The 16,027-nt window shown below is 36.5% G+C and overlaps 1 protein-coding gene across 6 annotated transcripts; it reads left to right on the top strand.

The window, feature by feature from the left end:
- The first annotated feature begins 8,480 nt into the window (after window positions 1-8,480).
- On the top strand, window positions 8,481-15,138 carry LOC133777502 (uncharacterized). Of its 6 annotated transcripts, none has more exons than XM_062217144.1 (13): window positions 8,481-8,778; window positions 10,328-10,411; window positions 10,606-11,070; window positions 11,214-11,571; window positions 11,792-11,983; window positions 12,069-12,185; window positions 12,268-12,824; window positions 12,890-13,144; window positions 13,694-14,031; window positions 14,114-14,284; window positions 14,362-14,466; window positions 14,559-14,727; window positions 14,806-15,138. In XM_062217144.1, exons 8-13 carry the CDS (start codon window positions 13,067-13,069, stop codon window positions 14,896-14,898), a joined length of 954 nt encoding a protein of 317 aa, XP_062073128.1. In that variant the 5' UTR covers window positions 8,481-8,778; window positions 10,328-10,411; window positions 10,606-11,070; window positions 11,214-11,571; window positions 11,792-11,983; window positions 12,069-12,185; window positions 12,268-12,824; window positions 12,890-13,066; the 3' UTR covers window positions 14,899-15,138. The 6 variants fall into 6 exon arrangements, with proteins under 6 accessions (XP_062073128.1, XP_062073130.1, XP_062073126.1 ...); XM_062217146.1 differs by having other exon boundaries at window positions 11,661-11,983; window positions 12,272-12,824; XM_062217142.1 differs by having other exon boundaries at window positions 11,661-11,983.
- The last annotated feature ends 889 nt before the right edge of the window (window positions 15,139-16,027 follow it).

Raw genomic sequence — 16,027 nt, 5'->3', positions numbered from 1 at the left:
TTATCTTTTTAGAAGTAATTTGTGCTTAAAATTATAAATCCATTTGGAAAATGATAGTTTGAATTATTTTAACTATCACTAAAACTTGGGAATCAATATACTAATAAATATTATTAAACTTACATTTTGTGGATTCTAGTATCTTAATAATCTTTTCTTTTAACACTTATTTTCAAATCATTATTGGTTTATTTTTATTCTCTTAAATAGCTTTATTTTTCAATCTTTTATTTTATGTTCATAACATTAAAACTCATCAATCTTTGGAGCTAGGTTAGAATTTATTACTTTTGATTTAAAATAGTTTTCTTTTTTATTTTAGACAACTCCTTTGGGTTCGATCTCGTGCTTACACGAACACTATATTCCATATACGATTCGTGCGCTTGCGAGTATAAATTTTTAAAACATACTCGTTTTGGGTCCATCAAGTGTTTGGCGCCATTGCCAGGGAGTTGCAAGAAAAGAAACGAAATTTATCTCAAGATTAGTGAATTTTTCTACTAGTTATTTTAATTTTTGCACTTAAAAAAAACTAAAAAATATATATTTATATAAAATCTAAAAAAAAAAATATAAAAAGAAAATTTGGGACGGTTCTACCACCCATAAAAAAAACTTACTTATATATTTATATTTATTGTTTTTTTAGTTGACGGCACTTGTGCCTCCTTTTTATCTTTTTAATTTCTATAGATCTATCATTTTAATTTTTATAGTTGATGGCACTTGTGCCTCCTAACCCTTGTTGTAATTTTCTTTATTTATCTTGTTATTTTTATTTTATTTTTGCAAGTTACTAGTTGATGGCAATTTTGCCTCCTAGTCTTTTATTTTATGTTTTAGTTGATGGCATGTTATGCCTCCCTACTCTTGCCTAATTTTTGATAATCTTACTTAATTTTACCTTATTTTTCTTTGTCTTTTATCATATTATCGTGTAACTGTTTAATATCTTAACATTGTTTTTGTTCTCTTAATTTTATTTTCTTGTTCTTTTTTTTTTCTTAATTGTCATCTTAAATATATATATATTTAGTTTGTCATTTAGTTTTGACCGTATGGATCATTTTAATTATAGTTGGAATTCTGAGTACAACTATTATGAGCACTCAAATTTAAATTATGGAGAAACTAATGATATGCATGATTATGGTGAATCCTTTGATATCTCATTTGCCCCCACCTATAATCCAAAATTTTCATGGAGCCATACCCAATCTCCAATGAATCAAGAGCATGAATTCAACATGTCTAATCCAAGTCATGCCCAATCCGACCAATCATATCCCATTGAACAAGAAACGAGCCCATCTTTAGAGGATACCCTACAACAGTTCATGCAATCAACCTACCAAATCTTACTAGCCCAGTCTTAGTCAATCTCAAAAATTGAAGCAATAGTAGGACAACTTGCAACTGTTAGAGTTGGAAAAACAAGTTTACCCCAACAAACCCATTCCCAATCCAAATAGTCAAAGTGAAAATGAAAAGGAGAATGAAGTTGTTGAAGAACTTGTAGTATGCTTCCAACCCCCTAATGAAACAAAAGAGTTTGATGAAATAATTTTCGAGGCTCATGAGGAAAATGAAAAAGATATAATTATATCTCAAGAGCCTATAAATGAACAAATTTGTATATTTACTCAAAATGAAAAGGAGTCTAATATAGATATGCAATTTTCTTACTTTATTGAAAATCCCCCAAAATTGCATATTTCTAATTTTCTTGTAGGTGTGATGTTATTAATTATTATTTATGGTATTTGCATCAAAGTCATAACTCACTCTACAAATGAAATTTTACAATATCGATTGGGTGTAGGTTGAAAAAAAAATTATAGTCGAGCTAAAGACTATAAACTAAAGCACTTTGTGGGAGGCAACCCATACTTTAATGTTTCATTTTATATTTCACTTTTGTTGTGTGTTTTTTTTTTTGTTTTTCAAAAAGGTTGAAGGAAACTTCTTGCCCAAAAAGAAAAGAAGAGAAGAAAACAAAGGAGTCAAATCAAGGAAGCATTCATCAAAGGGAGTATTTCTTAATTTTTTCCATTTTATTAAACATTGAGGACAATGTTTCATTTAAGTTTGGGGGTAATGTGTATGTATTTTTCTTTGTGTGTTATGCGTGTTTTTCTTTGTATTTATGCATGTTTTTCATTTGTTGTAAAACCCAAAAAATATATATATTTTCTTTGTTTTGTTTGAAAAAAATTATTGGTGATTTTCATTTTCTAATGATAAGAATTATGATTGAAATTGTTCTTAGTTCTTAGAAAAAATATAAATAATTATTAAGCTTTATTTTTAATTTTTAAGTTAGTTTTGTTTAAATATATATTTTTCATAATATGTCACTTTTCTATTCTATTCGAATTTGTGATATTTGGATATAGTTTATTTAAACATTAAATTCTTTAAATCTCTAAAAAAAAATTTTGAAAAATCCTTGAATTTGCTTGACTATCTCTTGAGATTTAATTTATTTTTGTTTGCAATAAGCTTGTCTAATTTTCTCATGATGATAGATTTGTGTTTGTGTTGACCCTGATTTTGGCCAACTGACATGGAGTCAAATATGCTTGATGTGGACAAATACGTTGAAATGAATGTCATGACAAAAATAATAAAACACACAGGAATTTATAGTGGTTCGGCCCCAAAGTTTGGTAATAGCCTACGTCCACTTGAGCTGTTATTGATATAGGATTCAAAGGAGTGATCAAAGAACTAGGGTTCAATGAGTTTCACCAACCTCTGAAGAACAAAACAATGTATCAAATATGATAACTCTAATCTCAGATAATTAGAAAGCCAAAAGTCCCCTTTCCTTGAGCTACCTTTCTCTATTTATAGGCTCAAGGAAGAATACATTAATTTGTTACAGATATTCTTTCCTAAATAATCGGATACTCAGGAAATCATGGGAGATAATTTCGGATATGATCATAACTGCATAAGATTTTCTCCGTATATAATGTGTATACGACCAGGCTGGTCGTATATAGAGATTGAGCATTGCACCATAGATATCTTCCTGGTCGATAGTCGAGCAAGAATTCTGCCAGATGTCAGCCACGTGTATTAAATGTCTGCCATGTCATCCATGCCTGTTTTTTGGATAACATTTGCCCCCCAAGTTTGTTTAGTGCGACCAGCAATAAAGAAACTTTAGGGAAACAACCGTTCATATGCCCCACGAAATCTGTCAGGATCCCCGTGCGTTTTTTAAAGTCGTGGCATAATTATGTCTAATCGAGCCTTTTCAGTTTTCAAGAAAACAATTTGACGGCTTATACACTTCCCCACGTTTCGAAAATGAAAAGTAGTGATTGCCACTTTTTGCCATACCTCAGCCTCTATAAGTAACTTCTTTTTCTTCCTTGTAATTTTTTACTCACCATTCTTATCAAGAACTTCAAGAACTTTGCTTTCAGAACCAGAGCTTCGAAACCAGTCAGACGTCCAGCCGATGGTCTTTCCGTCTCGAAATTTCTACTTTTTTCTGAATCTCCACCTTTGCCCTGGTAATCACTTTGTCTTTTAAACTTTTCATTATGCCATGCATGCCGTTACTATGCTCTGTGATTTCCCGTGTTCTTGAGTAGGGTTTTATGAGGATTTTTGTATAAACCTTCTAATGCTTGGTCAGAGAGCGTATTTCTGCTTTGTATAAGTTAGGAATTAGTTTGATAGTAAGGATCATAGGCTAAAGGCGTAAGATCGACGTAAAAATTCAATCTTTAAGCTAGTTGAAAAAATTGGGTTTTTTCCCGCCCTTTAGGAGTTGAAAAAGTTCCCTTTCAGAAAACATTTTATTTCCTTTTTGATCCGTTTTTCAAACCACTAGCACCGAACTTAGTGTAGGGGTAGGATGCTGTTGGTCACTAGACGCGAGCAACGTTATCCCAATCTCCCACGTTACTTTGCAGACTATGTGTCTTATCTCCTCAATTGTCTGTTTGCAGTTCATATGCAAAGACCCTTGGGCAGGAGAAAGACCCATTGAAGACGACCTCTTGGCTCAACTACTTGAAGGCGAAGAAAACCCATCTACTCTGATACCGGATATCCCTTTTTCTCGCCCTAGCCCAAACCTTCCTCCAGTCCCAACCCAGAGAATGGCTCGAACAAAAACAAAAGTTCAAAAAAGGAAAACCCCTAACTCCTCAGGCCAGCCTACTGCTGATGCCCCCTCGACCAGTGGTCGAGGTGAATTTGCTCCTGACACCAATGTTCAAAGGCGTGCCCGTCCTCGACATGCTGATCAGCCGGCTGTTGAGTGGCACGTTGTTCCACAAAGTAGGGTGACGATGCGGATGATCGCCAACTACTTAAATAAATACAACCTGACGGGGGTGACCTTAGTCAGACCTTCTATCGACCAACGAGCCAACCTGCCAGGCGGAGCCTACAGTGCCTGGTCGCGGTTTCACTTCGAGGCAGGTGCCACCTTGCCTCTTCATCTGTTCTTTTAGGGGGTGGAAAATTACTTTGGAGTTGCCCCTTTTCAAATCACCCCGAATGGGTAAAGAATGCTGGCCGCACTCTATATCCTTTACAAACCCAAGAAATGGCCATAGCCTACTCCCCACGAGGTCAACTTTCTCTTTAACCTTAAGTCCAACCCCAACCAAGATGGCACGGGGTTTTTCCATTTTTTCCACCAAGAAACTGGGCGCACTTTCCGACACTACTCATATCTCTAACGTGGGGAGATATCATCAGGAATATTTCCTTACTCCTGACTTAGCTGCCGACAACCTGGCGTTCACCCGAGGAGGTAAAGATTCTTACGCCAGTAGCTCCTTCACTTAGTTTTTTTTTTTCTATCACAATGTCTTGACGTTCCACTGTGTTCCGGCCCATGGTTACGCCCAACCCCAACTCCAGGGATGGAGTCAAGGGCGGCACTCTTAGCCAGCATGCCGAATGCTGATAAGAGTGTCAAAAACTTAGTTACTGAGGCTAACCTTGGGCTGATTGGCCTCTGGAGTTCCCAACCCGCGACGAATGAACCTTCAGCGGGTGATGTCCAAGCCGAAGTGGAACCCGAGCAGCAACCCCTGGCGTCTCCTCCGCGGAGGAGACCAACTGGGGTTACGATCAGGGAACCTGCCGTCCCTCATTGAGCGGAGAAACCCTTGGTCCCCGAGGGCAAAGGAAAACAAAAGGTTGCCGAGCCTACCGAACTTTCTGACGATTCATCGGATGAAAACGGTACAACAATCTCGCTTTTAAATCATTTGCAAATTCCCTCTCATCTATTTGATGAGGATCACAACTTTAGGAATGCTCCCTCTTTAAACTCAGATTTCTTCCAGGAACTAGTTAGTTCAGTAAATAATGCTACGACCAGTAGTTGTAGCCCGGGTACTTTACTTGTAATCCTTTTACTTTTATCCTTGTATCCTGCATGACCATTTAGTCTTACTACTTGAGTTGTTTCCTTTTGTGCAGGTATGGACTCCGAGGATGTCTTCGAGCACTATCAGGCTGCCGCTGCCTCTTCTGTCCGGAAGAAGGATAGCAAGAGGGCTCGAGGGGAAAGCAGCAAGACCCCCTCGAAGAAGGCTCAAACAGACGATGCTCCAGCCACCACCCCTTCCAAGGAGAACTCACCACCTCCACCTCCACCGAACAGACGACTCCCGCACCTATTAATCCACAGCCTTCTTCTAGGGCTGCTGACAAGGAGGCATTGGACAACTTGCCCGAAGGCTCCCTGCCCAGCTTTGTGGTCGGATCAGCTAGAGAGAGGATATACAAACTCTCGAAGTACAGACGTAGTCAGGCCACCATCACCAAAACCGCTTCAATGGAGGCTGATCAGGTCGTCAATAGAGGGCTGAACGAGATAGTTAGCGTAAGTCATCTCCTACTACTTTATCATTTATGTCTGATTTCTTTCCCTTACTTTATCTCTTTTTTTTTTGTCTTTTAGGGGCTGCTAACTCTAACTGCTGACTGGCGCCGTGTTGGGGCGTTGGTTTCTCGGGGCAAGAACTTCGACTCCAGGCTTGCCCAGACAAAGCAAGCGTTTGAGGCTGACAAGGACAAGCTGCTCGAGGAGAATAAGGAGCTATCCAAACAGTACGAACAAATGTGCGAGGACAAAGCTACTCTCACCAAGGAGCTTCTGGACGCCCAAGACGCCTTGAAGAAAGCCAACAATGCTCGGGAGAAATTCAGGGAAAGTGCCAAGCTTGTCACCCAAGAATGTAAGCAGCTTGGATTTGATCTGACCGCCAGTAGGCAGGAGACGAGGGAGCTTGAGAAGCGAGTGCAGGAGCTCGAGGAGGACGGGGCCAAGAATTTGAAGAAGTACAAGGAGGCCACTCACCTCTACTTCTACGAATTCTGGAAGCACAACCGGGAGGCCAACTTCAACTACCTGTCCAAGCAGTTGAAGAGGACTCTAATGGCGCAGTGCGCCATCCGGTTGGAAGAAGAAGAGAAGGCCAGGTGCCTGCTGCTGACGCTGAAGCTGGTCCTCTGGCTGACCAAGGCACTCCTCCCAATCCTCAAGACCCTCCTGCTCCTCAATATTTTTTTTTCTTTTATTTTATTTTTATGGCCCACGGGTCTAATTGTAAAGACAATTGGTTTTTATTGCTGCGAGGGCAGCTTTTTTACTTTTAATTAAACAATTACATTCGAGCAATACTGCTCGCGGTGTGACAAAATGCTTTTTGATACTATAATACTTTTGTCTATTATAACATCTGTTCGCATGACCGAACTTAGCATAGTACTTTGGTTTGATTTAACAAAATATAAATTTTGAAAAATACTCTAAGTACAGTAGCATGCTTTCACTTATTTTGTTCATGTGTTTACATACTTATTGGTATGCTTTGCTATCGATGTACCTTATATGCCCCCCAAGTGATCGAGGAGCTTTAGGTCCTTGGTCACTTGCCTTGACCACGACCTGTGCGAACATTACAGCTCGATAGGAAACGTAATACAGCAAAACAACACACGTAATGAACAAATACTTGTAAAAATAAATTTACAAAGGTTGGCAAGAATGACTGGCTGCACACAGTCCCTTATAATCTCGTATTAAAAATGGACTAAACATGTCTTTACGAGTGATCTTAAAAAGATCTTACACTTATAAGCGATTAGCCATACAACGTGGCTAACCCTTTTTCGAAACTTGTAAAAAGTAAAAATTAATACAAGCCAGTCCTTTAAAAAGGACTGTTTATTGGTAATACTTGCGCAGGTGTTCACCGTTCCAATAGCGTGGAACGAGATCTCCATTTAAGCGTGCAAGCTTGTAGGTGCCTGGATGAAGGACTTCTTCGATCTGGTAAGGTCCTTCCCAGTTTGGTCCGAGCACTCCAGAAGTAGGGTCACGGGTATTTAAGAAAACTCGTCGTAGCACTAGGTCATCGACGTTGAATTTCCTTTCTTTTACTTTTGAGTTAAAATACCGGGCGACCTTTTGCTGGTACGCAGCAACTCGGAGTTGAGCTCTTTCTCGTTTCTCCTCAATTGAGTCTAGGGACTCCATCATCAGTTGGCTATTCTGGTCCTGGTCAGCTAAGGAAAATGGGGTATGACCTGTAGCTGCATGATGAGAAGTTCTATACGACCAGAGTACTTCAGTCAGCTGTTCTGGCCATGCTCCTTTAGCGTCTTCAAGTCTTTTCTTCAGGGTGTCCTTAAGCGTTTTATTCACTACTTCAACTTGCCCATTTGCTTGTGAATGTGCAACTGAAGAAAAGCTTTTGACGATTCCATGTCTTTCGCAGAAGTTTGTGAATAAGTCACTGTCAAACTGGGTGCCGTTGTCTGAGACAATTTTTCGAGGCAAACCACACTACTAAAAAATTGTACTTAGACGATGCACATCAGACGACATTTTTAGTAGAATAGTCATCTCATGTTAAAAGTAGAGATGAGACGACAGACTCTCTAGAACTGTCATGCCATTCAAACTGAAGATTACATTAGATGACTGTTCTATAGAGACTGTCGTCACGTATCTACCTTTAACACGAGAAGACAGTTCTAATAGAAACGTTGTCTCAATGCAACCCAATTTTTTTGGCATTAATTAAATTTGTATATATTTTAATATGAATTAATAAATATACTTAATATATTATGCAAATATATTTATAAAACAGAAATAATAATTAATAATTCAAATTTAAATTTAATAGAGTTATTTAATATTAGTTGTTAAATTATTTAATAATATTATATTAATAATAGTTTTAAGATAAAACTAATAAAAAAATATTATATTAATAATACTTTTAAGATAAAAATTAATAAAAAAAATGTCATACTTCTATTAGTTATATATACTATTTTATTAATGTCTTTAAACTAATAAAATATAATATATAAAAAGAAATTAAATAAAAAAACTAATGACCCAGTATCTTTAAAATAGAATTAGGCAATTAGGGGTAAAGTCTTTTACCATTTCTCTTCTGCATAAATCGATAGCACAACCCTATGCTATAACAGCTACCGGCGGCGACAATTGTAATCCAACAATCTGTGACAACTAGGGAGAACGGCGACAACCCAGGTGACGGCGGCGACGACGGCTCCTTCCTCGGATACAGGCAAGCCCTAATCTGCTCGTGGTCCAGCCCATCTCCGGCCTAAAGCTCTGGCGTCTTCGCGCCTAACTCTCACTCCGACCGTTCGATCGCTGCCCTCCACCCATCTCCGGCGTAAAGCTCTTCTCGCTACCGTGTTCCTGCTTCTCTATCTTCTTCACAGTGATAGCCACAAAGACTTTGGGTATTTTCTTTTTTTTCTTTCTTTCTTTCTCTGCACTGAGTTTTTTGGTTTAAATACTAAAGATTTGATTGAATATGTGTTTCTTTGAATGGGATGTTCCATTATCTGATTCAATTTTGTGAATAAGATTCATTTTTGAGAATAGAAGGGTTTATAAAATATTCATTTTAGTTGTATAATTTATGTAATTAAGGTGTTTGGTAATTATCACATTAGCCATTATAGAAGAGAATGTTGGCTATTAGCTTATATGATTTTTTGAATTTGGGTTCGAAGGTTCATTTCTTATTTAGCATATGTTATTAGTCAACTGTAGGAAAGGGACATTTGTGGAAGATAAATTCTACCTGAGAAAACATACAAAAATGGCACAACTTTATATTTCAAATATAATAGATGCATATTTCACTGGAATAGAAGTACTCTTTTAAAGCATTTAGTAGGCAAAAGGCACCATTTGATTAAATGTGAAGTATATAGTCTACTAATTATCTTTCTATAGAAGTCTGGCAGATGTAGAACCAATGAATAATCAACCTAAAGTTAGTTATAACATTAGATTCTATAAGTTGGGTTTGAAACATCTAATGTAGATTACAATGAGATCATTTAAGGAACCTTGCTTTTTGATCCATACTTACAACTTAAGCTACAAACATTTTTGTAAATATATATATTTTTTTAGAGAATTTTGACTAATTTGATCCGCTCGGAGTATTTTTTTTTGCGAGTGTCTTTTATAAGTTTTTATAATTATGTTCAATACTTGAATGATTTAAATATAAGAAGAATTTATTGTCAGAACTTTTGGTCTAACAATAGCTCTTTCGAAAGTTTATCTTGTTTTATTGAGTATAGGCAAACTTTCCTCGATTGAAAGGACCACCTTTCCTATTTTTGTTTTGCCATACTAGCTAATTTGTTACATCTTTTTTTTGTTTGTAAGAATATAGAGGTAAATATGCTTTTGACACATGGGGTTTGAATCAAGCTATAAGTTTATTTATCTTAAATGATAAAATAGTTAGCCTTTCCCTTTTATACCATAAAGTACCAATTAAAGATAGATATGAGTTATGCACTATGTGAGTTATATCTTTCTCAACATTATGATCAATTACTCCTATAATTAATGATACTATTTAACAAGTAAATTATACTTGGTTGTTTGATGAATGGTTATGGTTCTTGTAGAGGATATATGGCCCCAGTTTATGGTCTTCAAAAGGGATTGTTATTTGTTTTGCCTCATGCTCTTGACATTGACACTTTGTGGGACATTTTAAAACAGAGGACTACAAACCAAAGTCATTGGTATTAACTTCATATATTGTTATATCTATCCATTTGCTTTCTCTTAATTGTTGTTGTATACACCAGTTATTTAGTCTGGTATGGTTCAAGCCTGGAACTTAATTTCAGCCTCTGTTTATTTTTTATCGCATGCATGCATGCATTATCCATTTTACTACATACACATCATGTTCCTTGAATTCTTTTTAGTAAATAGTAATAGTAAAACTAACTGTAACATTAATTTTCAATGCAGTAACTAATAATAGAAGAACTACATGTCCCCTGCCTGCTTGGAAGTACTTTTTCATATGCAGAAAAAGGCCTCGTGAGCAATAAGGTATTTCATATATCGACTTAGCCTTTTGGATTATTTAATGCTCTTTTTGAATTTGTGCAATCAAGAGATTTCTATGAGATATTTGATATAAATACTATGTTTTGATTTATATTATTGCCTTGTATTACTACCAGAGTTAGCATCAACTTAACCAATTCTATAATTTATTTTTTACTCACTATTTCACTCAATAGATTACAGAAAAATTCAATTTTATTGTGACCCTTCAACTCAGTGGCATTTCTCCTATATATGGTGAGATGAAATTTTATGGTGTCATTCAAGAAATATGGGAGCTTGATTATCGTGAATTTAGGATGCCGATGTTCAAGTGTGATTGGGTAGACAACAAAAATGGTGTGGAGAAAGAAAAGTTAGGTTTCATTAAAGTTGATTTGAATAAAATAGGACATAAAAAAGACTCATTTATAATGGCAAGTCAAGCTAAATAAGTGTTTTATGTTGAGGATCCTACTTCATCAAGATGGTCAATAGTGCTTGCTTCACAACCAAGAGACATAGTGCATGATGACGATCAACAACATGACTTTGGTGAATTACAAACTTCAGAAAAAGAGTGTGGTTTTATCCCTGAGTTTGAGGGAGTTGAAGCAACTGTTGGGCCATATGTACGAAAAGATGGTGATGGAATTTGGATAGTAAGATTTCATTTTTATGAATGACATATAATATTATCTTTTACTATAAATTTTCTTCGTTGATCTTAATATTTCTTTTACTTAAAAATTTACTTCATTGATTTTTTACATTTTCTAATAATTTCTGTTTCATGTGTTGACAGGATCATGGACCCATTTGATGAGCAAGCTGATATTGATTCCATCGATGAGCAGACTGATGGTGGTTTCATGGATGTTGACCACGAGGAGGAGGATAATAATAAAGAGAACGCGGAAGATAAAAAGAAAACACATAAGCGGACACGAGGCATAGTGCGATTGACGAAGATCATAGCAGATAAAATTAAAGGAATGAAACGCCATTTGAGGTTCAATAGCAGGGGGCAATCGATCGGGACCCCAAACAGAGAGCTTCAATGTTATTTAGGAATGCAAGCCAAAAGTATGGTGCCAATTAACATTGACAATTGGCGCGAAGTTCCTAAATCTATATTGGACAGCTTATGGAAGGGTGTCAATGTAAGACATTTTACTATGTTTTGAAATAAATTGATGAGTTTTATATATTTTTTTTTGCTTACAAAGTTTCTTAAACTATTTGCAACTAGCTTTCCACCTAGATGAGAATATGCGAAAAAATATTATTGGCTCAGTGGGTAATAATAAGTGGAGACAATTCAAATGTAATTTGAAAAAGAAGTTTATAGTCCCTTACCTTAATGACCCATCTCTTTTGGAGGCAAACCCTCGTGGTCTCGATAAACCTCCACCAAGCTATCATATAGAAGAAACACATTGGAAAGAATTTGTCAAGAGAAGGACATCCAAAGAGTTTCAAGATTTTAGAAAATTACAACAAGAAAGGCATAATCATTTACAATACCCTCATAGGACTTCACGCCATAGCTATACTGAATTGGAAGCTGATTTAGTAAGTACATATATAGAACGTATTATGCCTGATTTTATGTTTTCTTCATTTGATGTTAAAATTGATCTAATTCTATTACATGCAGCAAGCTAAGTGGGGCACAACAGCGCAAATAGATCGATCTCTACTCTGGAAGGAGGCCAGAAAAGATTCTTCTGGCAACTATGTCACCGAGCGTGACAAGGTCAAGGGAGAGGCCATCGTAAGTTGTAAAATGTTAAATGACTTTTGGTAATTGTTTTATATTTTAGTAACAAACATATAATTGATTAAATTTTGTACAGAAAGACATGCTTTAGCAAAAAAAAGAGGGCAAACTGATTGAAATCGAAACAAATGACATCCTAACACAAGTGTTAGGTACTGCTGAGCACCCCGGTCGAGTTCGAGGCCAGAGTCGAGGTGTCACACAAAGAGACTACTTTCATAAGCATGTTGGGGGGGGGGGGGTCTAAGAGGCTTGTAGAAAAAACAAATTGAGTTCGAACGAAAATCCAACATACGACATAGGGAAGAGATTGAAAAGTTGAAAGAATCGTTCATGTCCAAGCTTGAAGAATTATCAACCAAGATGGCACATATGCAAGCTAACTTTGGTAGTCATTCTAGCTTTGGTAGCCATTCTAGAGTCAATACAATAGAAGTTGACGCACCAATTGACACTGTTCCAGAAGTTGAGGCACCGATGGACACTACTCCAGATGTTGAGGCACCAATTGACACTACTCCAAAAGTTGAGGTACTGATGGACACTACTCCAGGAGTTGAGGCACCTGTTGACACTAGTACTTTGTATGAGACACCTACACCTTCACCTTCTATTCATCCTGAGCCACTAAAGGTAAATTCTCTTATATTTTTTAAGAAATGATTATTTAACTTATACTAACTATAACATCATTGCAGAAAGATGTTAAGTGAAAATTATACATTGGGCAAGGTGGTGATGTTGTGGCTCTTGGACGGGTGGTGGCTACCAAAGGCAATGTACATGGGAAAAGTTTAGCACCTGATAACTATCGCGTGGTTGTTGATAGATGTCTAGATGGGAGTGCAAAACTACCTGTCTCAGTTGGGGATGAGATGACTCTTGTGGTTCATGCGGTCAACAGTTATGTTGCTTGGTCATCGCATCTGATCATTACTTATGATCATGAACAGGTAACTTTTAGTGTGCTGTAAAATTTTTCATCTTGAAAGATCCATAAATGTTTAATTTCATGGAGAGAGAGGGAGTAAATTGTGTAATAGATGGGGATTTTGACAAAGAAATATATGGGTGTGGTACTGGTGAGGAGCCATGTGCCAAAGGAATTGACATAGCATACTTAATTAGTCTCTTAAATTATATATTTACATTATTGGTTTTGGTTGGAATACACCCTATAAATTACAAGTGCTGCTGCAGACAGATAATAAAATAGTGTGTTAGAAACTTCTCTTTTGCGAAATTTTCAAAATGTCTTTCTCATTATGCCTCCCATGTACAACCATATATGTTCACACTCCTAAATTCTTACATTTTTTAATACATTTGTTTTCACCTACTACAACTAAAAGAATTATAGCCCTCCATGAAGAATATTATATATATATTTATACATGTATATATGAAAGGAAGAGATCAATTTTGGACGAGCATTTGCATTGATAACAAATTGAATGTATTTTGTGATTTTTTTATCTAAATTTTCCATGTTAATTGTGAAGGAACCCAAGAGACTAAAGAGAAAGAGGATTTCAGCAGCTTGTCCACCAACACAAGACCTAAAACATCCTCCACAACATCTTCCCACTACTCAAGAAGAGGCAGGATCAAGTATGGCTAGTAAGTCGCCGATTATCTTCAAGGTTCCCACTGGACTTCCCATGTTTATGAAGATACTTCTAGGTTCAGTTAAGTACGTAGAACCAGGATTCATGATTGACATTCTTATGGAGACCAATATTATGGGTGAACAATATACCTTATATATCTCACATGAGGATATAGTACAATTTGGACTTATGGAAGAAATCGGCGCGTCTTGCATTTCATTCTATATCAGGTAAATTTTAAATTAATAAACATTATATATTTTAGTTTCTTTTTAAGTATAACTATAATATCATTAACTTTCATGTATGTAGTATAATACATTCCGAGTTGTGCGATAGAGAGATATCACACTTTTTTGGTTTCATTAAGCCACTGTGGTCATTGAGAATTGGGACAAATATGGATAATTGGGCTGAAATTATCTCAGAGCGTATCAATAACACAGTAATGGGTCAAACTTGGTTAATGCCATACCATTTCTTGTAAGTAAAATTTTCATTTAATATTAATTTTACTTATACCTTATGATGTTTATTTTAATAACTTTGTTTAAATGCAGACGTCACTGGATGTTAGTGATCATTGATCCAGATGACCATACATGTTACTATCTTGATCCACTTAGAAAATCTCCTCCAAATGATTTGAAGAACCTTATGAACAAGTAATACATTTGAAACTCATTTTAGAATATAATATGGTTATTTGATATGGAAATAAAAAATTAATATGCTCTTCATATTGATGTACATATAGTGTCTCTTCACACATTAAGCGAAAGACAGGGAGGAATGAAAAAAATTACAAGTGGAAAATAGTCAATTTCCCTTGTCAAACATCGTCAGTAGAATGCGGCTTTTATATCATAAGGATGATGAAGGACTATTGCTTGAATGAGACACCAATGCGATGGCTAACTAGTAATGTAAGTGTATTTATTAGTATTGAACTACAATTCTATTGGATTTAATTTCTGGCTTAGTTTTTATTTTGTGTTTTGTAGTGTGGTGGAAAGAATACATATACACTTGGCGAAATTAATGAAACTCGAAATGAATGGGCAGCCAAGCTTCTTGAGCGGATGAGTCATAGCTAGAGTAACTTTTGAAATCAGAATTAAAAAATATACTAATTGTAGTATTTAGCTAGTACTTACATAGTTATTCCAAGTGTATATTTTGATATTGTAATTTTTAGATTTGGAACATACTGAGTTCTATTGATTTTGTCTGTCTATTGATTATGTCTGAACTATGTTGTAATTACACAGGAAATTATGAATGAATATAGTGGTTGAAAATAGAGAAATGAAAAAATTCTCATATTCTACATGGGACGTCGGTCTCCACGAACTTGTCGTCTTATATATTGCAGGGGATAATGCTTGCACATAAATTTTCATCTCATGTATTGCAGGAAGATGACGCTTTAGTAGGAACTGCTGTCTCATTTATTACAGTGGATGACGCTTGCACAGAAATTGTCGTCTCATGTACCACAAGAGACAACGTTTGTATAGGACCCATCATCTCATGTACGACAGGAGATGACACTTTTATTTCAACTGTTGTTTTATGCTTTACATGGCATGACATTGCATGGGACGACGGTATTAGAAACGACGTATGATAGTCCATACGACGGTTTAAAGCCATCGTCCCATGTCAATTTTGTAGTAGTGCCATATCGACAAACAATGTTCTTGATGAAAAAGTCAAGAACTTTCTTGGTCATTATGGTAGCGAGTGGCTCAGCTTCGGCCCATTTGGTGAAGTAGTCGACTACTACGACTGCGTACTTCACTCCACCTTTTCCTGTTGGCAGGGATCCAATCAAGTCTATACCCCATACTGCGAAAGGCCAAGGACTCTACATCCGTTTTAACTCGTTTGGAGCTGCGGGTGAGATTTTGGAAAATCTCTGACACTTATCGCATTTTCGCACGAACTCCATTGAGTCTTCGTTCATAGTTGGCCAGAAATAGCCCTGCCTTAGAATCTTTTTCGCCAAACTTTGCCCCCCAACGTGATCCCCGCAGAAGCCTTCATGTACTTCCCTCATCAGTTCTTTAGCTTGCTCCGGTGTAATACATCTGAGCAGCGGCATGGAATATCCTCTTCGGTAAAGAACACCATCGACCAGTATGTACCTAGCAGCCTGCCTCTGGAGGGTTCTGGCTTTATTTCTATCTGCCGGTAGTACACCATTTGTAAGATATTCCAAGT

The sequence above is a fragment of the Humulus lupulus genome, chromosome 5 (assembly GCF_963169125.1).
Source record: "Humulus lupulus chromosome 5, drHumLupu1.1, whole genome shotgun sequence".
Classification (NCBI taxonomy): Eukaryota; Viridiplantae; Streptophyta; class Magnoliopsida; order Rosales; family Cannabaceae; genus Humulus; species Humulus lupulus.
The sequence above is the reverse complement of the archived record's forward strand: the minus strand, read 5'-3'. Positions and strand labels throughout refer to the sequence as shown.

What these genes read in the sequence shown, in the direction of transcription:
- LOC133777502 (XM_062217145.1), top strand. Translation starts at nt 13,067, where the DNA reads ATGACTCTTGTGGTTCATGCGGTCAACAGTTATGTTGCTTGGTCATCG. An exon ending in TTACTTATGATCATGAACAG is followed by an intron (nt 13,145 to 13,693) that starts GTAACTTTTAGT and finishes TTAATTGTGAAG; the next exon opens with GAACCCAAGAGACTAAAGAG. An exon ending in TGCATTTCATTCTATATCAG is followed by an intron (nt 14,032 to 14,113) that starts GTAAATTTTAAA and finishes TCATGTATGTAG; the next exon opens with TATAATACATTCCGAGTTGT.